General features: G+C 51.7%; 6 protein-coding genes across 7 annotated transcripts in view; 1 reads left to right on the top strand and 5 right to left on the bottom strand.

Moving 5' to 3' along the window:
- LOC111071703 (flotillin-2) overlaps positions 1-23,210 on the top strand; it is a 109,078-nt gene that overhangs the window by 68,262 nt on the left and 17,606 nt on the right. The gene's annotated exons all lie outside the window — the stretch shown is intronic.
- Positions 6,584-9,370, bottom strand: LOC111071702 (glucose dehydrogenase [FAD, quinone]). Its single transcript, XM_022363180.2, has 2 exons — positions 8,225-9,370; positions 6,584-7,532 (listed from the first exon to the last, which is right to left on the bottom strand). The coding sequence occupies exons 1-2, from the start codon at positions 9,195-9,197 to the stop codon at positions 6,640-6,642; spliced, it is 1,866 nt and encodes a 621-aa protein (XP_022218872.2). The 5' UTR covers positions 9,198-9,370; the 3' UTR covers positions 6,584-6,639.
- LOC111071694 (glucose dehydrogenase [FAD, quinone]) lies at positions 12,811-15,029 on the bottom strand. The gene is made up of 2 exons (XM_022363172.2): positions 14,544-15,029; positions 12,811-14,487 (listed from the first exon to the last, which is right to left on the bottom strand). Exons 1-2 carry the CDS (start codon positions 14,862-14,864, stop codon positions 12,883-12,885), a joined length of 1,926 nt encoding a protein of 641 aa, XP_022218864.2. The 5' UTR covers positions 14,865-15,029; the 3' UTR covers positions 12,811-12,882.
- Positions 15,642-16,279, bottom strand: LOC111071710. Its single transcript, XM_022363191.2, has 2 exons — positions 16,000-16,279; positions 15,642-15,933 (listed from the first exon to the last, which is right to left on the bottom strand). The coding sequence occupies exons 1-2, from the start codon at positions 16,262-16,264 to the stop codon at positions 15,818-15,820; spliced, it is 381 nt and encodes a 126-aa protein (XP_022218883.2). The 5' UTR covers positions 16,265-16,279; the 3' UTR covers positions 15,642-15,817.
- Positions 16,897-19,165, bottom strand: LOC111071696 (glucose dehydrogenase [FAD, quinone]). Its single transcript, XM_022363174.2, has one exon. It carries the CDS (start codon positions 18,819-18,821, stop codon positions 16,920-16,922), a length of 1,902 nt encoding a protein of 633 aa, XP_022218866.2. The 5' UTR covers positions 18,822-19,165; the 3' UTR covers positions 16,897-16,919.
- LOC111071693 (glucose dehydrogenase [FAD, quinone]) lies at positions 21,014-23,037 on the bottom strand. The gene is given in 2 exon segments (XM_022363171.2): positions 21,014-22,552; positions 22,554-23,037. Coding segments are annotated over 2 exon segments (1,977 nt in total). The 5' UTR covers positions 23,013-23,037; the 3' UTR covers positions 21,014-21,034.

Here is a 23,210-nt window from a genome sequence, read left to right on the forward strand (position 1 = left end):
AAGAAAGGGTATCATTGGCTTCGTATAACTCTTCTTGGCTGTACTCTGGGACGGGGACTCCTTTTGTGCTGCTTCTGTTACGGTTGCGGCTGAGAGCGTATGCGCTGGCTTTGGCATTGCAAAACGCTTACCATTTTGGCCAATGGTGCTCCTGTCTGGTATCTGCCTGCCCGCCCCCCGCACTCATCGAATTTGTATGCCTTTCCAGCAGCGGGAAACTAGTTATTCATCGCTGAATCACAAGTTGCCCGGCCAATAGAGTAGTTCTTGCATGCAGTACCAAAAGTGTGTGTCCAGCGACGAAACTTGTGCCCATTGAATGATGATATGCTGGGCTGCTGCTGAACACCAGCCAAACTGCCTTTGTGTATGACCACAGTATGACCATTCCAATTAATGTATATTAGCAAATATGCAAAGATCTAAAGCTATAAGTTTAATATAAAAATATTTTAATAGTATTTAAAAATAAAATTAAAAAAAAAAAAAAAAATCTAGCAACTATTCAAAGATCTAAGGCTATAATGGGTATTATAGATTTATTTATTTATTATTTATTTTATTAAAAATATTTAAGTAATTTAAATAATATTTAAAAATATTTATAAATATAAATACTATTTAAATTATTTAATATTTTTAATAATATAAATAATAACTAAATAAATCTATAATATCCATTATATTTTGATATTATTAAAATTTTATAATATAATATATTTAAATTATTTAACATTTTAATAAAAATATAAATAAATAAAAATAAAAAATCAATAATATCCATTATATTGATATTATTTATATATTTAGTTAAAAATATTCCTTCAAAAATATTCAAAATGAGGAACTATAAATAATAATTATTCTTATATATTCTGTGTCTCTCTCTCTCTCTGTGGGGGCTTCTTTAGTGATCATTGATACTCTGAAGCAATGACAATAATCTGTCCAAGACTCTCAGCTTGATATTTTGATAATACTCGTGGCGAAACGAGTAGATCCAAATCGCTTGATTTGCTGGAGACAGAATAAGCTGCTTAATTCCTTCGAGTGATCGGAAACGTGAGTTGCAGTCACGTGTACACGTGTCCTGCTTGTATAACCCTCACGCACATGGCTCCTGTCGTTTATGTGGACTCATGCTGGGCTCTTCCCCCGCGTCATATGACAAATTTTACGCATGGCGAGGACATGTGCCCTGCCTCCTGTAGGAGCCAGCTACAGGTTCCCTACGAGTCACGCGAACGCGTCATATGAGAATTTTCACTTATTTATCATTCGCGTATGGCGATGACATGTGCTCCTGTTCTCGGTGCTTCGACAACCTGCGTATGTACCTAGCTGCCTGCTGCCTGCTGCTGCTGCTGCACTCGCTGATTAGTCTCCTGCTGGGCACTGCCTCAACAGGATCCTGCTTGGATAACGCTCTTCCTTTGCTTGCTGCTGGAGCTGCTGCTGACAGCCGTTGCCAAACGATAACCGATTGGAGCTGCAGCTCCGTTGGCTGTCCCGGTCTCTCTCCCGTTCTCTCTCTCGCTATCTCTATGTATATATTTTTGCCCGGTTCCTTGGCAGTTTGGCAATGTGCTTGCGGTGGCTGTGAGTTGCGAAACGGTTACGCGGTGGACCACCAGCTCCTGCCTCGCTCTGGCATTTGTGGTCTTCACGTGCCCTGACTTACTTCACAGACGACCTTCATGCTCGCTTGACAGTTATGTGCGCTCTCCAGTCAGGCCGTCCCGCTGTGCAGTTGCTTTTGCTCACGTAAGCCACCTGACACGTGCAGGTGGAGACAGAGAGAGGCAGAGGGCAGAGAGAGCAGGCAGGCAGCGTCAGGCTGCTCCGGGCGGAACCAATATCCATTGCGTTTGGCATTGAAGAAGATTTCAATCAAAGCGGAGATTCAAGTGAAATTTCTGGCAATTTTTTCGAGTGGATGGCTTAACCGGTTTTTTTCGGCTTTTTCGATTTTTGTACCCATCGATATGTGCCCCAAGAGATCGCACCGTAATTGACAAAGCTCCAGCCAAGCAATTGTCATCACGAGCAATACAAAATGGAAATTAACCAAAACTAGTTTTTTCTTTGTTGTTGTTGCTGAGTGAAAACCGAAATTGCTCTGGTTTTTTTTTTTTTTTAATTATCGGGAAATGGGTAATCTTTAAAGACAGACATCGGTGGTTTCCCCTGCTGAATCTGTTGCTGGTTTCATTGTTGATTTTTACTACCAATAATAAATGCACAGGATTTGTATCCTTAACGCATGCAATTAATACAGATCGATGCCTTGCAGCTCTCAATTCTCAATTATTAAAATATCAATCCGGTGGACATTTGTAGGCATGAATAGAGAGGGAGAGACAGAGAAAAGCAGCCAAATTTGTGCCAGCGCTAGAGTTTCTATGGATTCGTATAGCCGCAAAAAATATTCATACAGATCTGGAGCGTGTCGATGCGTCACCGATGCGCCACGGTTCTGCGTTGCGGCGATTGCTCCCATGATCTAGGCAATGATCTATGGCTGTGCTGTGGCAGGTGTCGAACCAATCGGCGACGTTAAACCATTTCGGAACCAGAAAATCAATTTCACAGCAATTCTAATCGCAAGCGTGTGCACCAGCACCAGCCCTTGATGTTTGCCTCGGACAATTGCTTTGGACTGTGTGTTGTGACTGTGTTTGCTTGACACAATCATCGAACTCGTAGTTGGGGGCCATGTCTCAATCGGTCTACTCTACCACCTACTATATGTCTCTCTCTCCCTCTCTCTCTCTTCTCTGCTTGTAGGAATGACGAAAGTCGCACAAAATGAAATGCCCGCAAATAATCCGACCATCCATGATGTGACGATTGTTTGATATATCGCAAGTTCGTTTCTTTTCTTTTTTTTTCTGTTTCTTTCGTTTCTTATCGCTAATGGGGCAAGGTCACGTGAACTGCGTTGGACTGCCAGTTTTCCCCGTCCCGAATGTGTTTGAGGAAACTCGCCCGCCCGCCCGCCCGCCCCCCTTTCCAGCCTTCCCGCCAAATAAACACAACTTGACAATAAAAACCAAAAATAAACTTGTCAAACTCTATTTTTTTTTCCCCCTACAATGAGTTGTGTGTCTTTCTATCTCTAACTCTAACTCAAACTCTAACTTTGTTTGTGTTTTGTCTTACCTTGATGACACTGTTAGCTTAGCCCTAGGCGAGGCCCAGGCCCATCCCCATCCCCAGGGCCTAGTATGGTCAAGGGCTATGTGGTGGGACCTAAGCGTTGATTGATCTTGGGAATGCCTTTGATTAGATCTTGAGTGGTTTATTGTAACGAAGGAGTCGTTAATAAATAGCGAATGAAATTTCTGACGAGTTGGCAGCCCAAGGAAACGTATGGTATGTACCTCTGTACCGTGAATGGAGTATAATTTTGGTACTGCTTTTAATTCGAATTTAAGTCTTATATTCTATGCATTCGCATCCATTCTAAAGACGCATTCCAGCACTCCAGCAAAATTATGCTGCCACAACCCTCTCTTTGGGTTCCCAGAGCTCTATGCCAACCCAATCCAATCAGCGATTTCCGCCACAATTTCAATTTACACACCGCGCACTTGGGCCTTATGGCGGACAATTTCCGGCACTTACGAAGTGCTGAACGCGGCCACGGTTCCACGATGGGATGCTTGGAGGCATGTGGGGGACGCAATATTTCTCTTGGGGCGGTTGCCTAATAAACAAACGAAATTTAGCTCGAAGGCAATTAAAAGTGAAAATAGTAGAGGACAAGACAAAGCTGGACAAGTTGGCCAAAAACAAAGTGTAGAGGCGTTCAAGAGATCTACTGCCTGGCCCCCCCTTACCTGCATCCCCGTAGAAGAAAGATAACTGTGGGGTGACATAACTGCCATCCCCAGCCGTCCATCGGTACACCCGTTCAGTGTCCGCCTGCTGTGTCTTATTGCTGTGTCATCTGCCCATGCCCATGCCCATGCACGTATGTATGTATGTATGTATGACTGTGCCTCTGACTGTACTTGACTCACTGAAACAAAATGAACTTGATTAAACGACAAATGCAAGAAACGAAGCCATGTACATGTGGAGTAACATCAGCCAGTGCGCCGTGTAACTCTCCTAGCGATGGCCTCGTGATTGGGTTTGCAATCACTGCCAAGGGATCCTGTCGATCCCAGGCAAGATCAGTTCTATGCCATGAAAAGGGAGGTACACAAGATCCCTCACGAGGTTTTTCTCTGGGAAGAGTGTCTATCGATCTCTGCATCTTGTGGGGAAATTCTATGCTCGCATGATAGTATATTTATTGCAGAACTATGTACATGAAATGGCTTCTAATATGTTCTCAAAACTCCAATTACTTCGTCAATTATCCATATCGTGTATCGATAACCTTGTCACGCGCCCATCCCCAATTTCTATCTCGGTTCGTACATCTTGTCGGCAGTCGAGTGTGGCCGACTTTGCCCTACGTGTGCCATACACCATACACCGTTCACCATTAGAGTATACGAGCCCATAGAGTACCTACCTACCTATGTAGGTTGCCACGCACTCGGAGACGTGGATAGACAGCGGGCTACTTCAGCAGTAGCGCCACCGACAGCGGCAGTGGCAGCAAATGAGCATCTCTCATCTAATCACTTGCCTAAACTGCACAAATGGTTGATCTTTTTCTTTTTTTTTTGGTTATTTTTTATTTGTGAGAGTCGCACTCAGGCTCTCCCCTCAGGGCTCTCGGGCACACATCTTGAGTGATTTCGTTTAATTGGATTCCATTTGCTACCTGGTCTTGGTCAAGTGCAGGCAGGCGAGAGTCGCCTATTACGTGCCGCCTGCTAATTGTTCCGTAATGGCGCGGGGGGGGAATGTAACACACGAAGGGGCCAGTGGCACGGCGGGGTGCGGGGGCCTGTGCAGGTTAGTGGAACATGTAGGGGAGTGGCAACCTTTCACACTGAGCGTAACTATTAATTAAATTATGATTTCCTAATTGAATTTTGCCGCTGCGATGTGGTGGGAGGTTTGGGTTTCTCATGAGTATTTTGGTAGCCAAAATAGTGGATTCATTTGTGAATATTAAATAAGACTTTGAGTTTGCGTTTATCTAATGGGACTTGAAGAATTTAGAACTCCCTCTCTTGAAGCCTTTAAGTGGCACTGCATTCTGAAATCTGCGTGGCATGAACTGGTGACTAACACATCAAACACTGCTCTGAATTTTGCGGAGTATATTCTCTCCCTGCATCGCTATCCTTTTGACCTCTCCCTCTCACTGTACATGCAATAGGTGTGCCAATTGATCTGGTTATAGCTGTATGTGCGCGCTATCTTTTGTCAATCAGCAAAGCAATTCACACTTTCATTACATAATTGCGTCCCCTTTGGGCCACTTTATCCATCCGCCACCCACTGCCTGCGCTGGAAGCCACTGGGGGTCCCATGCGTCGCATCGCTCGTCAACCACTTGGCCAACAATTAATTATGATTAGTTTGGTATGCACGGCAAAAGCCATTAGATGAACACCGAAAAAGCTGCGGCTCGGCACGCTCCGTGGCGCCTGAATTGCGCCCGTTGGCCAGTGGACAATGAGCAATAAGCAATCGGTAATCAGCTATTTGCCGGACTCCAGTTTGGTTAGCCGAAAATAAAATACACACACACACACGAACCGAGCGAAAAGTGAAAGCTGTCAATCAAAATGGAACAAGCTGAGGGGCCAGCAACGGCAACCAACTGAAGCCGCAAACGAGGCCGGGTATCGGCCAGATTCATTACACCCGCTGTGCAATGCTGATGGGGCAGTTTATTCACGAATAAATTCCACTTGGTGTCGTAGTCCAGATCACGCAGCCTCCGGCTAAGGTTCGCGGAAAGCTCTACTGTGTGGGTCGGCTCGTCATGATGTTGACTAGAATTTCTTTTCCCGGTATTATTTATACTTTCAAAAGGGTAAATTTTAGTCTAAGAAGGTTCCTTAGCTGGTTCGGGGATATTCCACATTCTGTAACAATAATCAGAAGTAGCAGATAACTTTTGAGCAGTCGCTAAAAGATTGTATTCCTGATTTTAGCAAGAAATTTCCACGGCATTCAAAGGAACAGTTTAGATGCTCTTTGAAAATCAGTTATACCAATCTATAAATTCTAGTTCCTGTAAATCAGGCGTTAATACATATAACACTGCGTATACGTATTACATAAGCCAAGAAACAAACCATTTGCATAGCAAAGAAAGTAACCATCTGTGACCCATCCACCTTAGCCAAGGTCTAAACCACACAGTTTGGGTTTGAGTAGCACTGAGCTGACTGATCTTAGCTGATCATGTAAAATACATGTAGTTTATGTGTAAAATACATGTGGTCTCAATAGAAATGATATTTTATATCGATATGGGGAGTTCCGTGCCTGTTGGCTTTTTGGTCGTCCAACATAAATATTTTTGATGAAGATCGGATCGAGATTCAAGGTACATATATCCAGGGAATATGCCTGGGAATCTCTAGTAAATAACTAATTCACATTTTTGTGGCATATTTTTGCAATCCTTCAGCTGTTAATTATATATTTATTAATAAGTAGAAAAGACAAAAAAAAAAAAAAAACAACGGTTGATCTATGCTATGAATATCGTTGAGCTTATAGCTCGGTGTGCTGCTGATAATCCTCCTTGATCATGTCCGCACCCTTCTCGCCGATCATGATGCAGGCAGCGTTCGTGTTGGCCCCCACAATGTCGGGCATGATGCTGGCATCGATCACGCGCAGTCCCTTGGCTCCGTGGACCCTGAGACGGGCGTCCACCACGGCCGTGGGATCGCCGGCGGGACCCATCTTGGTGGTGCCCACCGGATGGTAGACGGTGGTGGTCATGTGGCGGATGTAGCAGCGCCAGTAGTCGTCCGACTGGTAGCGGATATCGTTGCAGGCCGCCAGATCGACCTTGTGCAGAGCCGCCTCGCGCTCACTGAAGGCCTTCGTCTCGGGCAGGCGCTTGTAGATGTTCAGTGCCCGGATGTAGGTGTCCACGTCCCTATCGTCGGTCATGTAGCCGGGATCGATGAGCGGGGCATCCAGGTAGTTCTTCGACTGCAGCTCGAGGCGGCCGGCGGAGAAGGGCTTCAGGTGCAGCAGGTACGTGATGTACGTGTTGGACTTCTGGTTGGCGGACAGTATGCTCCTGGCCACGCGATCGTTGAATCCGGTGGCTGCCACATAGCCCTTCAGCTCCGGGCTCTGCATCAGGCTGAAGAAGTTGGTCGTCTGGATGTCCGGATTGGGACCCTCCACCGAGGTTGTGTTGATGAAGCCCGTCAGGGCGGTGGCCTCGTGATGCAGCAGCTTGCTGTGGCGCCCCATCAGCAGGTTGTACATGGCGTCCACCAGCTCCTCCTCGGTGGGCTTGCGGGCCGTTGACTTGTCGATCTGGAAGATCACCGGTAGGCTGGCATGATCCTTGAGGTTGTGGCCCACGGGCAGATCCAGTTTGACGGGAATTCCCACGCTCTTCAGATGATCAGCGGGTCCAACGCCTGCAGATGCAAATGTGATTAATATACAGATATTTATTTGGTTCCCTAATAATACAAAAAGTACTTTTTGTTCAAATAGTTCTCGAACTACTTTCTCATGGGACCTCATATTGGGATTATTCAGGCAATCTTTTTGATTGTTTTGCCACTGAGGGGTTCCCATCTAAATTACCCTTTACCCACGGGTTTCTTCCATATTCCCTTGCACTACATCTTAGACATCTTTTCTGGCATTCTGGCTGACTGAATGGCTGAAAACAGCTGAAAAGCTGATCCACTGAAGAGTTCTTTGGCATTCTGTTGTCATGGTCTTTGATTTCTTTGATCGCTTTCAAGAGTCTTCGGATCGTTTCAAGGCTCCCTTTTATTGTGTCAAACTTTCCGCTCCCTAATCTGCCCAAATCGAACCAAATTTCCACAATGACTTGTCCGGGCTTATCGGCACGGGGGAATATATAGTTAGTTTCGTTCGCTCGAGTATGTGCACTGCCTGACCAATCATAAAATTGTATGCGCGACCTTGCCAATGTGACTCTTTGGAGCGGTGTTTGGGGGCCTGATATCAGATGTCATAAACTGTGCTTCAGCTATCTAATCGTGGGCAGCCGCACGAAGCCTGGGAACGAGGCCCAGCCCTGCATGCATCTGGATGACTGACACTAATGTAACCTTGGCGGCACCGGGGGACTCACCTGAGAGCAGCAGGATCTGGGGGGAGCCGATGGCGCCGGCGCACAGGATGATCTCCTTGCGGGCAAGCACCGTGTACTCCTTCTTCTCGCGATGCACAAAGGTGACGCTCTCGGCGCGATTCTGCTTGTTGAGGTTCAGCCGCTTGACGTGGGCGTGGCGCAGAATGTGCAGATTGGGCGTGTCCTTGCGCAGGTGGGAGCGAGCGGTGGTGATGCGCCGGCCGCCGTCCTGGGTGCCCAAGATGTCCATTTGGCCGACGTAGGAGCCCTCGGTGAAGTCGGGGGCACTGCCGTAGCCCATCTCCTGCATGCCGGCCCGGATGGTGGTGCGGAACTCGTTGTCGGAGACGTAGTTGTTGAGGATCATGGGTCCGCCGACGCCGTGGTCGCCCGGCGTGTAGCCCTCGCGGGTGGAGCGCAGATCCTCGGCCTTGCGGAAGTGCTCCAGGACCTGGTCGTAGCCCCAGCCGGGATTGCCACGTGCCTCCCAGTCGTCGAAGTCGAAGCGCGTGCCGCGTGCATAGATCATCGCATTCATACCGTTGGTGCCGCCCAGCATCTTGCCCCTGGGCCAGTGGCAACTCTCCCCCTGCATGGCCATGCAGGCGCGTCCATTCGGCTCCGTGTGGTACTGCCAGTCCCAGTCGGAGAACTGTGTGGCCATGTGCCAGGCCACGAACTCCGTCTCGATGGGCGGATCGCCGCCCGCCTCCAACAGCAGGATGCGCCAATTGGCCTGCTCCGCCAGACGGCCGGCCACAACTGCGCCCGAACTGCCCGATCCCACCACAATGAAGTCATAGTCCTGCTCGAAGTCGCCCGCCTGGTCCAGCCAGTCTCCCTGGTCCAGCGGCCACTGCTGCTGTCCGCTGAGGTCGCAGTACTTGGAGATCAGCGTGTGCACCAGCAGGGACATGAGCGTGTTGGCCGGACCCGCCGACCGGGCGGCGCACTGGGCGCTGAGGTACTCCATGTGTCTGATTAGAAGCAGGAGCTGTCGCTGCCAAGTGAGTATCCCTGAGTCCCTTGAGTATCGTAGCTGGTACTGAGTTGAGTATCAGCCGACGGTGACGGTGACGGTGGCGATGGCGATGGCGTTCGCTTGCTGGCGTTGCCCGTGCGCGACTGTTTGGCTTGTCCACAGAACGCCCGGAATTTGTACGGACGCGACTCAGTTGGGTTTTGTATGCCGGCTGCGTCGCTGCCTCTGCTTTGGCCCCTGCCACAGCCCCCCGCCTGGCCGTAAATCACATTTGCATTTGTTGTTCCACATAAATTAGACGCACCTTCCCCCAGCGTACCGCCGCGGCGGCACTCCCCCTTATCAAAGTCTCAGAGGCAGAGGCAGAGCCAGAGTCACAGGCAGCAGCAGAGGCTGTCGGAAGATTAGCTAATCGGCTGTGATAAGCCCCAGCGACCCAGAACAGAATTAGAAGCTCCACAGCTACTTCTGATAAGTGCCACTGCGGCTTGCTTTCGGCTATCTGTATCTTTATCTGAATCTGTATCCGTATCTTTATCTTTATCTTTACGGAGGCCGTGCTATCCGTTCGGTTCGGCGACTATCGATGGCTGCCATCTACTTGCTTCCTGACAAGGCTTGTTTGGAGGGATTGAGGGGCATATGGCGAGTAGATTTTGATTTATCTAAATCTGCTGCGAGCTCTGCTCTAATCCCATTTGCATCTGCGAAAGTCAAGGGTCTTTTGTAGGTGACCAGCTGACCCTTGGGCGTCCTACAGACCACCCCAGGAGAGCTGATGCCAGATATCAGTCATCATGGGTGACCTCTGGAGCCGCTCTGCTGCTGCCCAGTGATCCCACGTCAGCATATCACATCCCATATGCAGGGCTAGGTATTCACCAGCCAAAATCAGCTGACAATAATAAAGTTTGTGATTTGTTAGACACAAATAAGCTTGAAACGGGTGCGCTGGCTTCAACGTTTATTTTATTTTATTTTGTTTTATTTTTCAACACCAACAACACACTTTATTAGACGTTGGAAATTGAGTTAAAAATGCCATACGATACGATGCCATAGTTGCAATTGCAATACAAACGACCAAACGTGGGGCACGGCCCGCACAGCTCGCAATTGATTTGGATTCGGGGCACGCCATCGCGATTAAAGGTTCTTAGGGATGATGTGTGGAAGAAGCCGTAGATTAGGTAGTACTCAGTTAAAGTAGTTTAATGCGTGGATTTAATTGGTATTTTTCCATAAATTAATGAGCGATGGGAGCTGGAGAAGCGTTAAAGGTGTCAAGCGTGACAGCGTGTTAAAACTTTATCTAAATATCAGAAATGTATTAAAATATGTACAAGAGATACACATTCATACACTGTATACACTGAGAGAAAAATGGCAGGGCAAAGTATAAGCTACAACCATATTTAAATTAAATATTCGGCTTTTAAATTTAAACATAACGAAATTAAATACTTATTATAAAATTAAACATTATATATTTATATATTATATTATATGAATTATAATTACTTATTATAAAGTATTTTTAGCGCTGTTCGTGTCATTGATTTTGGCCAGTTGCTTCTTCTAAAAATGGGGAAATTGCCATTAAATATTCAAACTACATGTAACATTGCAAAGCACTCGGCAATGGCAAAAAAAACCTTCAAAGATCTGCGCAATGTCTTGAGAATTTGAGTTATTTGAATTTGATTTCTTCCCTAACATCATTGCCAGCCACAAAAATAACAAATAGTTAAGTGAGCGAGCAATTGTGGCGGCTAAAAATACAGACATGAGTGGCTTAAGCTTGATAATTCAGAACCAAATCGTGGATACTCTGCATTCAATTAAATCTGTTGACTGTATAACCAAAGGAGACGTAGCCACTAATTATAATTGCGATAATTATCCAACTGAATTTTTAAACTCTTTTACAACTGCAGGAGCCTCATGCTAGTCATCAGGCTTCGAAATCGAAACCGAAGCCAACAAAAACTATGCACTGGAACGCGCTTGGCGATAAGAAAGCGTATGAGTAATGTGATTCACGTGACGATGTGAAATTTGAACTATCTGAGGGTTTTATTATCACTCTGGAGTTTGTCTGAAGGAGTTCCAATGGGGACGAGACAAAGTTCGCGGGGTCCGCTAGTGCCAAATATAGGTGAAAATAATTTATAAACACACGGAGAATATTCTATATCTCTGGGTGCATATATTCTATATGGTCCATGAACATTTCTATTTTAGCTATTATTTAAATGAGATAATCACTCCACTCTGTGCAGCATCTACCTCTCTCCCAGTGGTGCCGAGTGGCAAAGTAAAAGCTGCGCTTTTGAACATCGAAGAGCGCAGCTTTCCATGTTTCTCAATCTCCGATGGGGAAATGCCAACAAAAGATACAAATCGTGTGGGTGCTTTTTTTAGGGTCACAGCTCTGTTTTATTGAAGGTATTTTTCTATTATTAGTACATATAATTTTCATTGTTAAGGTCGGGAAAATCGAACGCCAGCTGTTCTTCCAGGTACAGCCCTTGCTGCTGTTGCTGCTGCTGCTCCTGCTGTTCATCCTGGTACAGCCCTTGTTGCTGCTGCTGCTGCTGCTCTTGCTGCTGTTGGTAATAAGGTGGCGTGGGCTGTAGCTGTAGCTTCTGTGGTGGCCTTGGCATCAGCTTCTCCAGCTGTTTCATTTGGCTTTGCAGGGCCTGTATTTCCGTGGTATTCTTCTGGATTTTCCTTTGCAGCAATCGTATTTGATTTAGTCTGATTTTCTTTAGCAGCTTATGCCTTATGAGTCTTCGCCTGTCTTGCTGGTTGAGCTCTTCGTTTATGTCCTCGTCTATGGGGATCTGTGGCGGGAGTGGGGGCGGCGCTGGATGCATCTCGTGGGGCGTCGTCTGTAGTGGCCACAGCGGCAGTCCATATTCCCGCACAGTGTAGTGGTACTGCAGGTGCTCGGGTATCTGGGGCTGTTGTGGCTGCGGATAGGGCGGTGGACGCTTGAACATGTGATCCGCGAAGGAAGGCTGAGGCTGACTTTGAGTCTGTGTCTGAGTCGCACAACCGAACTGCGCGCCACTCATTTTCGAAGTGATTTCCGCTCAAGGTAAACGTTGCAACTGACACATGTGAAATGCGGCACGCTTTGGCCCATTTCTGTAGCATCCGTCCTGTTCTTTGACTGACGTACAACATTAGTGGCGCCGCGCATGCTGCGCTCCATCTCCATCTCCATCCCGCTCTCCCGATGATTTTCGTGCTCGCTCACCCGTGCGGCTCACGGGCTTGGGCTGCACGCCAGAGGCGGCTTGCCAACTGCCGCTGCCGCTGCCGATGCCGATATCTGCGCGCTGATTCCCAATCAGTCAGTCAATCAGTGAGGACATAATAGAGTTATTTATAAAGAATATACATGTATATCCGGCGAGTTGCAATCCCTGTAATAATGTTCGACGGACTCATTTATCGGCCACTCTTTGCAGCTATCCAAATTGGGATTGGGATCACACCAGAGACCCCTGGAGCTTTATTCTTCGCGTTAAAAACAACAAAAGGAAGCAACAGACAACCAATTGGCATACCTGCCAATAAATACAACTATCCCCCCGAGTGATAAAACCACAAAATGTACATGTAAAACGGCTTTGATGTCGGACAGCTTGATGGATACCTGACTTGACTACAAACCATCCGCGTGCATGTGCTGCTGCACCTTCACCTGCTGGCGCCGTTCCGGGTGCCAATCCTCGCGGATAAAGTCCGCTGCCCGTTCGCCAATCATCACCGTGGCCGCATTGGTATTGGCACTGACCACATTGGGCATGACACTGGCATCGGCCACGCGCAGGTTGCGCGCTCCATGCAGCTGCAGGCGCGGGCTGACGCACGACTGGGCGTCGGCGGAGGGACCCATCTTGACGGTGCCCGTCTGGTGGTAGCAGGTGACCGTGAAGTGCCTCGCATAGCAGCGCCAGTAGCCGTCGCTGCGGTACTCGTGCCGCGAGTCGCACTCCTCGATGGGTATGTGTGCCATCTCGGCCAGCTGGGCCCTGAACGATTGGGTGCGCTCGAGCGACTCAATGTAGCGAATGCCCCGGAGAACGGTGGCCACGTCCTCCCGCTCCGACAGGTAGTTGCTGACGAGGAGCGGCGCCACGGACGGATCGGGGCTTCGCAGGCGCAGTTCGCCCCTGGCCTGCGGATGGGAGAGCAGCAGGAACACGCAGAGCAGATCGGAGCCGCTCAGCAGGCCCTGCAGCTGCTGCTGGTACTGCTCCTGGAAGGACAGGCCCCGCAGGAAGATCTCCAGCATGTCGTGGCGGCCACGCCGGAAGAACAGGTGATGGTTCTCCACGTCCGGGTAGATGCCGCTGCCATTGGTGTTCACGAAGCCGACCAGCGAGGCCGTGCTGTGGGTGGCCAGGGCGCCCCTGCGATGGATCAGATAGTCATAGATGCTGTCCAGCAGCTCCTGCTGGCTGCTGGCCGCATCTGACTGGCCCGCGTTGAGGCGCAGGAACAGCGGGACGACCAGATGGTCCTGCAGATTCTTACCCACGCCCGGCAGATCCCACTGCAGTGGAATACCGAGCTCCTGGAGGTGCTGCCGCGGACCGATGCCGGAGCGCAGCAGCAGAGCGGGGGAGTCGATGCTGCCCGCCGAGAGCACGGCCTCCTTGGCCACCTCGACGCGATGCAGGCGGCCCTTCCGCTCGAAGCTGACGCCCTGCAGCAGGTCCCCCTGGAAGTGCAGCTGCTTGACCAGGGCGTGCTTGACGACATGCAGATTGGGCCTCGTGCCGGCCACCGCTCCCAGATAGCCCCTGGCCGTGCTCATGCGCTCCCCCCGCCGCACTGTGCCCGGCACATGGGCGTAGCCCGTCTCGCTGCCCTCCGCGAACTCGGCCATATAGGGCATGCCCAGCTCGAGGCCGCCCGCCAGGATCATCTGGTGGATGTCGTCGTCCTGCCGCTCAAAGGGATTCAGCGTCACGTAGCCCTTCGGATGGCTCTCGTTGCCCTGGGCACGCACTGAGCGCTCAAAGTAGGGCAGCACCTCATCGTAGCTCCAGCCATCGTTGCCGAGGGCCGCCCATCCGTCGTAGTCCCGCCGATTGCCCCGCAAGTAGAGCATGGCATTGGCCGAGCCCGAGCCGCCCAGCATGCGGCCCCGCGGCCAGTAGGCGCGTCCGTTCTTCAGGCCACGACTCGCCAGTTCGCTGGGCTCCGTGAAGTAGTTCCAAATGAATTCCGTGTGCTGCAGGCCAAAGAACAAGGCCGGTGGCTGTGTGGAGAGCGAGTTAGAGAATAGATAAGCAAGATTCGGACCGATTGACTCACCGCAGCCTCCACGGGTGGATCGCCGCCGGCCTCCAGCACCAGCACCCGCCAGTCGGGATTCTCGCTGAGGCGACTGGCCACCACAGAGCCCGCGGAACCCGCTCCAATCACCACAAAGTCGTACGGCTCTCCCAGATCGCCAGCGTAGTCGGCTGGCCACTGGCCGGCGGGCGATATCTGGCACTGGGCCGAGAGCAGGGCCTGCAGCAGCAGGCCGACCATGCCGCCAAAGAGGCCAACGGCTGTGGTGGCTGTACCAGCGCACTGGCCCGCGGCGATGGCCTCGCTGAGATTAAGATTGATGCTGGCTGCGTGCGGCATCTCGCTTCGAATACATCTGAGTGTCAGTCGCCGCTCGCGATCTGCTTATATAGTCAGCGATAAGCGAGCAGGCCCTGCCGAGGGAGCGGCAGGGTGCCCGTACCCGTTCCCGTTCTGCCACAGTGGGCACTCCTCGCTGAGGACGTTGACACAGCAGCCACCAGCAGCCACCATGCGCAGTGCCTGGCTCTGGCTCTCCCTGCCATAATCGAATGGCTCTCCACTGCTGACTCCCTGCTCATTCTTCTCATTCGCATAATGCTGGAGCTATTGCTTAGTTTGCTTCCTGGCAAACTCCACTGAGTGTCCGGACTGTACGTGAAGTTACATCAAATACATCTGATAGCGCAGTGGGGCAGTGAGAACGTGTCGTAATGCCACAACGGAGACTTTCTGCAGCCAGCCAAAGCTTCAAATACCCTGCCATGTGCATGGAATATTTGGCTGCCGAAATTACCGAAACTACCGAAATGAATGCCATGTTCCGTTTGGCCAGCTGTCCACGCACACAAACGCACTGCAGAGCATGTGAGTGTGTGCGTGCCAGGCACTGCTTTAAAGCAGTGGGGCTGTGCTCTCGATCTGGCATCGATCTCTGCACACTGCTGTCATTGTATCTTCTGCCTAGGGTATTCAGAGCAGAGTACTGTGAGCGCCAGAGCGCATTTATGGCAGTTTAGATGGCAAGAAAAAAAACACACACACACACACACACACACACAGAATTTGTGGGTCTTGATTGCGCGCTTTTATCGCTCCACCGAAAGGTAATCTGTATCTGATAAAACAAGTTTTATAAACTCACTTAGCGCACACACAAAACAAAAATAAAAATAAATACAAATTAAAAACAAAACAAAAAGGGAAAAAATTAACACTTAAGAACGACACCTACAAGTGATTAAAATGATGGCTAACATTGGGGCGGGGTGGGGTGGTGTCGTGGGCGGGGGTCAGAGGCCGCTGTTCATGGCTGTCCGTATGAACTGCACGGGCGCTGGGAGCACGGAATTTGCCGCTGCCGCAATCAGATTGCTAATGGGCAGCAAATTGAGGCCAGCACTGAGATCTGCAAGCAAACGATTATTACACCGTGTGTGACTCTGTCGCTTGGCGGGGGGCGGCAAGTACTCACCGGAGGGATCGTTCAGGGGCAGAGGTCGCCGTTCCGCCTCTGTTCCCGGGGACGTGTCCCCTTGGAATACGAACTCCTGCGGTCGGGCCAGGCATAAAGGCAGCAGCAGCAGCATCACCATGACCATCATTATCCCCATGCTCTGCACGATTTTCATCTTGTGGTGGATCTGGTTTGGGTTTCGGGTTCGGGATCGGGATCTGTGGAACCTCTTGCGCTCAGTGGCGGACGTGAACTGACCCGCGCTCTGCCAGCGGCCAACCATGAAAACCAAGTCTCGAAAAAACCTTTTTCTGCCACCGTGCCCAAGCCATGGCCCACTGAGGCACCCACCGAGAAAACTGGTAAAACTCGTAAGCGTCGCTGTTTGCCATTTGGTTCAGTGTCCGCTCATAAATTACATCAAAGTCAGCAAAGTCAGGCACAGCACAAAAAAAAATATATATAATAAATAAATAACACAGAGCACCAGCCACAGGGCGGGGGGGGGCTGTGTTGGGGTGCTGCTTAATGCTGGGAAATTCGTTCAATGGCAGAACAAAAGTCAATTAAATACCAGTGACGACGAGACGACGGGTTGTGGATTCCGCCTCAAGTGTCAAATGCATTCCAAGATCATCGGAGAGCTGCCTGGAAAATGTCAGAGTGCCAGTGTGCCAGTCACAGCCCACAGACCACAGACACTTACCCGAAGTTCCAATTGATTTATGGATTGCTAATCACAGGGTTCCACGGGCTGAGCTGTCACTCTGAGCGGCCTTCTGAGCAGTCTCTGGCATTAGACTGGACAGGCAAACAGTTCTAGAGAGATCCATAAGATTCCATTCTCAGCCTCAGCAGAGATCTGAGGCAAAAGGCAAAAGTTCTTTATTGATACACGTATGGAGTAAAAGCTTAGACTAGCCTAGACTAACATCCCCCTACCAGCCGCCATTGGTGTAGTGCCGCCAGTCCTCCTTGATGATATCCGCACCCCGTTCGGCCACCATCAGAGTGGGGGCGTTGGTGTTGCCCGTGGGGATGGTGGGCATGATGCTGGCATCGATCACGCGCAGACCCCGAAGGCCATGCACCCTGAGGCGGGGATCCACCACGCCCGAGGGATCTGTGCGGGGGGCCATCTTGCAGGTGCCGACCGGGTGGTAGATGGTCTGCGAGTAGAAGCGGGCCAGGCACTCCCAGAAGGCGTCGCTGAGGTACTCCACCTCGGGACAGTTGCGCCACTCGTAGATGTTGAGGGTGGCGTTCAGGGCAACCATAGCGGGGGTCTGGGTGAGGCGGTGGGCCATCTTGAGGCCCTCCACCATGACGGCCATGTCGTGGGGATCGTCGTAGTAGTTGGCATGGATGCGGGGATGGACGCGGGCGTCCGCAGAGCGCAGCTGGAGGAAGCCGCGCGACCGGGGACGCATCAGCAGGGGCGCAATGACGAACGAGTCCTGGTAGATCACCGGCTCGAAGGTTTCCGCATAGTTCTCCAGGGTGATGGCCGCTCCGCGGCGTCCCACCATGCCGCCATCGGCCCCATAGCCATAGCTGCCCATGAAGAGCTGGACGTCGGGCCAGTCGAGCCGGGCGTTCTGGTAGCGGGTGCTCACGAAGCCCATGACCTCGTTGACGGGCATCGCGTAGAAGAAGCTGTCGGCGCCCCTCAGGAAGGCGGCCACCGACTCCTCGGTGAGCATCTCCGGCACCAGGAACGACAGATGCCGCCCCTCCTGGTGGCCGTCGAACGTGTAGATGGCGCCCGAGGTGGAGATGTGGTCCTGCAGATTGCCCCCCACGCCGGGCAGATGCTGCACCACCTCGATGCCCAGTGGCTGGAGCTGTTCCCTGGGACCCACGCCGCTCACCATCAGCAGCTGGGGACTGGCCAGGGAGCCGGCGGCGAGGATCACCTCCCGCGCGGCCCGCACCGTGTGCTTCACCAGGCCGTACTCGAAGACGACGCCGAGCACGCGGCGGGACTGCGGCTCGATGAGCAGCCGCTCCACAAACGCCTTCAGCACGATGTCGAGGTTGGGGCGCTGCCAGCTGCGCCGCATGTAGCCCTTGTTGGCGCTGCACCGGAGCCCGTCCCGCAGGGTGCCGTGTGGGGGGGCGAAGCCGCTCTGCGTGCGGCCGTTGAAGTCGCCGTCGGGATGGGCCAGGCCCAGCTGCTGGGCGGCTTGCATGAAGATGTCCAGCAGGGGCGAGGGGAAGCGGTAGCGCTCCACGGAAATGGGTCCGCCGTGGCCGTGGTAGGGACTCTGCTCGTAGCCGGGCACCCGCATGTCCTCCGCCTTGCGGAAGTAGTGCAGCACATTGGCGTACTCCCAGCCGGGATTGCCCAGCTGCGCCCAGTGGTCGTAGTCGCGCCGATTGCCGCGCACGTACATCATGGCGTTGATGGAGCTGCAGCCGCCCAGCACCTTGCCGCGCGGCCAAAAGCAGCGCCCGTCCTCCATGGCCAGGCAGTAGCGGTCCGAGGGCTCGGTGAGGTACTTCCAGTCCCAGGGACTGCGCATGAACACCGGATACATCTGCGGCAGGTCGATCAGCAGCGGCTCATCGCCGCCCGCCTCGAGCAGCAGCACACTCCAGTGGGGATTCTCGGAGAGGCGGGCGGCCAGCACACAGCCCGCCGAGCCTCCCCCGACCACGATGAAGTCGTACGTGTCGCGCAGCTCCTCGATGCGAATGGAGCGCACGCGATGCGGCTCGTCCACAATGTCCGGCCGCTGCTCCAGGATGCCCTTGTTCAGCAGCAGAATGACCATGGCCGAGGGCCCCAGGGTCAGCAGGAACCGCCACATGGTCACAAACGTATTGATCGCCGTCATTGTTCGACTTGTACTGATCGCCAATCAGTTGGTGTCTGTCTGCCCGCCGCCTCTGGCTGTGGCTGTCTGTCTGGCTGTCTGTCTGTCTGTCTCGCTGACCAGGCAAACTGCTGGAAACTGCTGACCCCCCAACTCTGGCTTTGGCTTTGGCTTTGACTTGAGCGAGTGCATTGACCAGCAGAGTGGCAGACTCTTTTCTGCATTCCCAGCTGCCCAGACAGGAGCATCGGAGCGCTGCAGGCGAAGGTCATGTTTGAAGGGTGAAGGCCAGCCGAGTGAATCCCATGGGATCGAACCACCAGCCCACAGCCCACAGCGGATGGGCTCCACTAAAATCTGTAAGATTGCCCGCACCCACTCTGGCCCACTCTGGCCCACCCTGATAGCTGCGATAAGATTCGGCAGCGGCACCCAAACTGGCCATAAACAGATGGATGGCCTGATACAGAAAAAGTCCCAAGCTAAGAACTGGCAACAAAACCAACAACAATGTGTGGCTTCAAACAAAAGCAAAAGCAAAAGCAAAAGTCAGCCAAAGCACGATAAGCACATCAGATGGAAAATTATGGACATATACACATATACACATATACACATATACACATACATGTGTATCTGTATCTGCATCTGTAGCTGTATCTGTAGCTGTATTTTCTGTTTATAATATTTAGATGTTCAATTGGTAACAGCTTTTGCCTGACTTTGCACTTTACCGGGCCGCTTCGCCTTCGCTTTCTTGAGGCAGGAATCGTAATAAAGATTACATTGTACATACTCGTATATATGTATGTACATATAATACTCAGCTAGATACTCGAGTGTCTGACTTGTGCTTAGACAAAGAAGGTCTTGTTGCGCAGCAAGACCAGTGTTGGTATTTTCTTTGGGCAGATAAAACGCTGAAATGTTGCTGTCTCTTTCGGGGGCTCCTTCGGGGAAGCAGCACAAATAATGGGAAGTTAACCGCGCATACGCCCGGAACTGTAATTATTACAAGTTTTATTCAAAAATGCATACAATAATGATTCATTTTAATTTTTATTGAATCTCTCACAAAATAATGATTAATCAAAAAATAATCATTATTCTTTGAGTTTTATTTTCTGCTCAAAAATAAAACTCAAGTTGTAATTCGACTTTTCCTCAGCGAATAAATTACAAATGGGCATATGGGCAGTTCCGTCAAAAGGTCCACCAGGCCAAAAATCATGAAAAGTCAATAAAAACCAATTTCCATGTAATTTGTTTCCGGATATTATTTTCTAAATTTATTCAAAGGTAACTCATTTACTTTATTGACATATAATTTCATTAACTTTGAAGCAAAAACCTATTCAAATAAGGTTTGCTTATTTATTTTATTGAACTTTTAGTTCACGTTTTTTGTATTTTTTGGGTATGTTTTCTTTTACTATTATGTCCTGGGGAAAAAGATGATTGTTGATAAAAGTTTCTCTTTAAAGCATATTGAACTACCTGAAAAAAACGTATCAAAACATTTGTAAAACCTTGGCTAACAGTATATTTTGAGGCTTTTATTATTGCGGAATTTGGTAACGTCACGCCAGTCCAGTAACGTTCGTCAGATGCCTCCGCGTACATATAGCCAAAAAAACAGGGAAGGTTTTTACGGTACAAAACTTTGAAAATGAACACTTCATATCTCAAAAAACAAAAATTACAGATACGACCGACCCAATTCGCAGGATACCCCCCCCCCCCCCCAACCTTGAAAACCACTTCTGTTTTAGGTAACGCAATTTTAGGTCATATTTTGGTCAGGTCATATCTTTAGATCCGTATGCTCGATTATTACCATTTTTGTTTGTTTGTGAATATAGGGCTAACCAATTCATATATTTTTAAACAATTAAGTGGAATTCACTTTGATTTAATACAGTGTCTGTTCCCCTTTTTCCTGCCCTCTGGGAGCAGATCTATTGGCATACATTTTAGAATCTAATTTTAGGTATTACAATTTTGGGGCTGTTTTCTCCAGGTGTAATGGTGTTAGAGTTATGGATATAAATGCATTTTGTATGGTTAGCTGGATCCATGGACCTGTGTTTATCCCCCCCCTCAGAGCCCCGCAAAGGGCTGCTAGAAATATCTCTATGTGTACTTTTCAGTCAGCTACAGTGGGACTCCTCCATAGAGGGATGGTATGCATGACAACTTCACTCCAGGGATGGATGGATGGATAGGAAGATTACTTAGAGACCATCCAGCACCTCGTTGGCCTGCTGATCCTCGATGATCATGCGAGCGCCCTGCTCACCGATCATCATGGCCGGGGCGTTTGTATGGCCCGCCGTGATCTCCGGAATGACGCTGGCGTCCACCACCCGCAGGCCCCGCACCCCGTGCACCCTCAACCGCTCATCGACGACGCCCCGCGGATCCCCGGCAACGGCCATGCGGCAGGAGCCCACCGAGTGCCAAGAGCCCACGTAGAAATGTCGAATGTAGCACAGCCAGAACTCGTCCGAGTCCTTGGCCAGCTGGTCGCACGCGGCCAGGGGGGGCAGCCAGAGCTGGAGGCCGCATCGGCGGAAGGACTTGGTCCGTGCCATCCGCTGCACGTAGCGCACACAGCGGAGCAGGGTGGCCTGGTCTTCGGGCTCCTCGCCGTAGTGGCTCTCGATGAGCGGGGCCTGCGAGGGATCCGCACTGCGCAGCCGGATCACGCTCCGGGACAGCGGCTTGAGCAGCGAGCCCATCACCTGCAGCATGTCTGACTCGAGGAGCACCTGCCGTTGGGCTTCCACCAGCTCTGGCCGGAATCCCAGGTACCCAAAGCTTCCCGAGCCGCCGCGCGCCATCAGCGTGTGAGCCACCAGCAGCAGATCGGGCTCGCCCTGACTCGAGGCGGGGGCACTGGAGTTGATGAAGCCCATCATGGAGAAGCTGTTGGCCAAAGGGCCCCGCTGGCCGTTCAGGAGGTACTCGGCGACGGATGCGGCCGAGTAGGCGCTGGGCCCCGCCTCCTGGGTGCTGTTGACGGCGCAGTTACGGGTGAAGCGGAGGTAGAGCGGCAGCATCCCGTGGTCGTGGAGGTTCTGGCCCACGGGCAGCTCCCGCAGGGGTGTGATGCCCAACGGACTCAGCTGTGCGGCGGGTCCGATGCCGGAGAGCAGCAGGAGCTTGGCAGAGTTGATGGCTCCGCCACTCACGATGACCTCACGGAGCGACTTGGCGGTGCGTTCTCCACCGCCCGGGCCATCCAGGGAGTAGACAACGCCCTTGGCCCGGCCGCCACCCTCGTCCAGCAGCACTCGCTGCACGCTGGCGCCTCTGACCACTTTCAGATTCGGTCGCCGACTGGCCTCCGGGGTGGCCAGGTACAGGCGCCCACTGCTGGCCCTTCTGCCCGCGTTGAGGGTCACTGGCACGTGGTGGGTGTAGCCGAAGCTCGAGCTGGCCACCAGCGGCTGCTTCATTCGCGGCACGCCCAGCTCCGAGGCAGCCGCATAGATCAGGCCGGAGAGGCGCTGGCTGAGGGGCTCTACCGGGAAGTAGCTGAGCTGCAGGCGCCGCTCCAGCTGCCTGTAGGCGAGCTGCACCTGGGGCCAGTCCCAGCCGCGCAGATTCAGCCGTCGCCGCCATCCGTTGAAGTTGGCCTGGCTGCCGGGCACGAAGATGTTCCCGTTCAGGGCCCCGGTGCCGCCCATCATGCGGCCATGCCACCAGGAGCAGCCGTGCGGCGGCTCCATGGCCAGACAGCAGCTGGGCATTGGGCTCGGCCTCGTCCAGGTACATGTACCGCTCGTCGCGGTGCATCGTGGGACTCAGCGAGAAGATCTCCGACTCCAGGGGCGGCAGCTGTCCCGCCTCCAGCAGCAGGACCCGCACGTGGGGCGACGACTCGCTCAGGCGACTGGCCACAATGGAGCCAGCACTGCCGGCACCCACCACAATGTAGTCATACGACTCGATCTCAGCCTGCTCCACGGGCGGATGGTGCTGCAGCGGCCAGGCCGTGTCGTTGGCCAGCGCCAGGCTGGAGGCATTCAAGGCCCCGGCCACAGACTCCATCAGGGCTAGGCCCAGGCCACTGCTCTCCACCGTGAAGAGGCCCCACGAGTGGGACGTGGACGCTGCCGCCAGCAGCAGCAGGAGCCGCAGGAGCCGCAGCATCGCCCCGGAGGTTCCCAGCCTCGCTGGGGGTTTGTGTACACGCTGACCGCTCATGGTGGACTGTACCGCGTAGGCTGTCGCTGCGTGCCATGTTGCCTCTCCGGGCCACAGAACGGAATGCTGAGCCCCATAAAAAGTTAACAATAACACAGCGAAAATATATAATGCACATCGGTATTATTATTTTATATTTCACGTTACTTTCTGTTTGCGCGCCATAAACAAGCGTACCCGATACCACATACCCCCTAC

Source organism: Drosophila obscura, unplaced genomic scaffold (assembly GCF_018151105.1).
Source record: "Drosophila obscura isolate BZ-5 IFL unplaced genomic scaffold, ASM1815110v1 contig_185, whole genome shotgun sequence".
NCBI lineage: Eukaryota > Metazoa > Arthropoda > Insecta > Diptera > Drosophilidae > Drosophila > Drosophila obscura.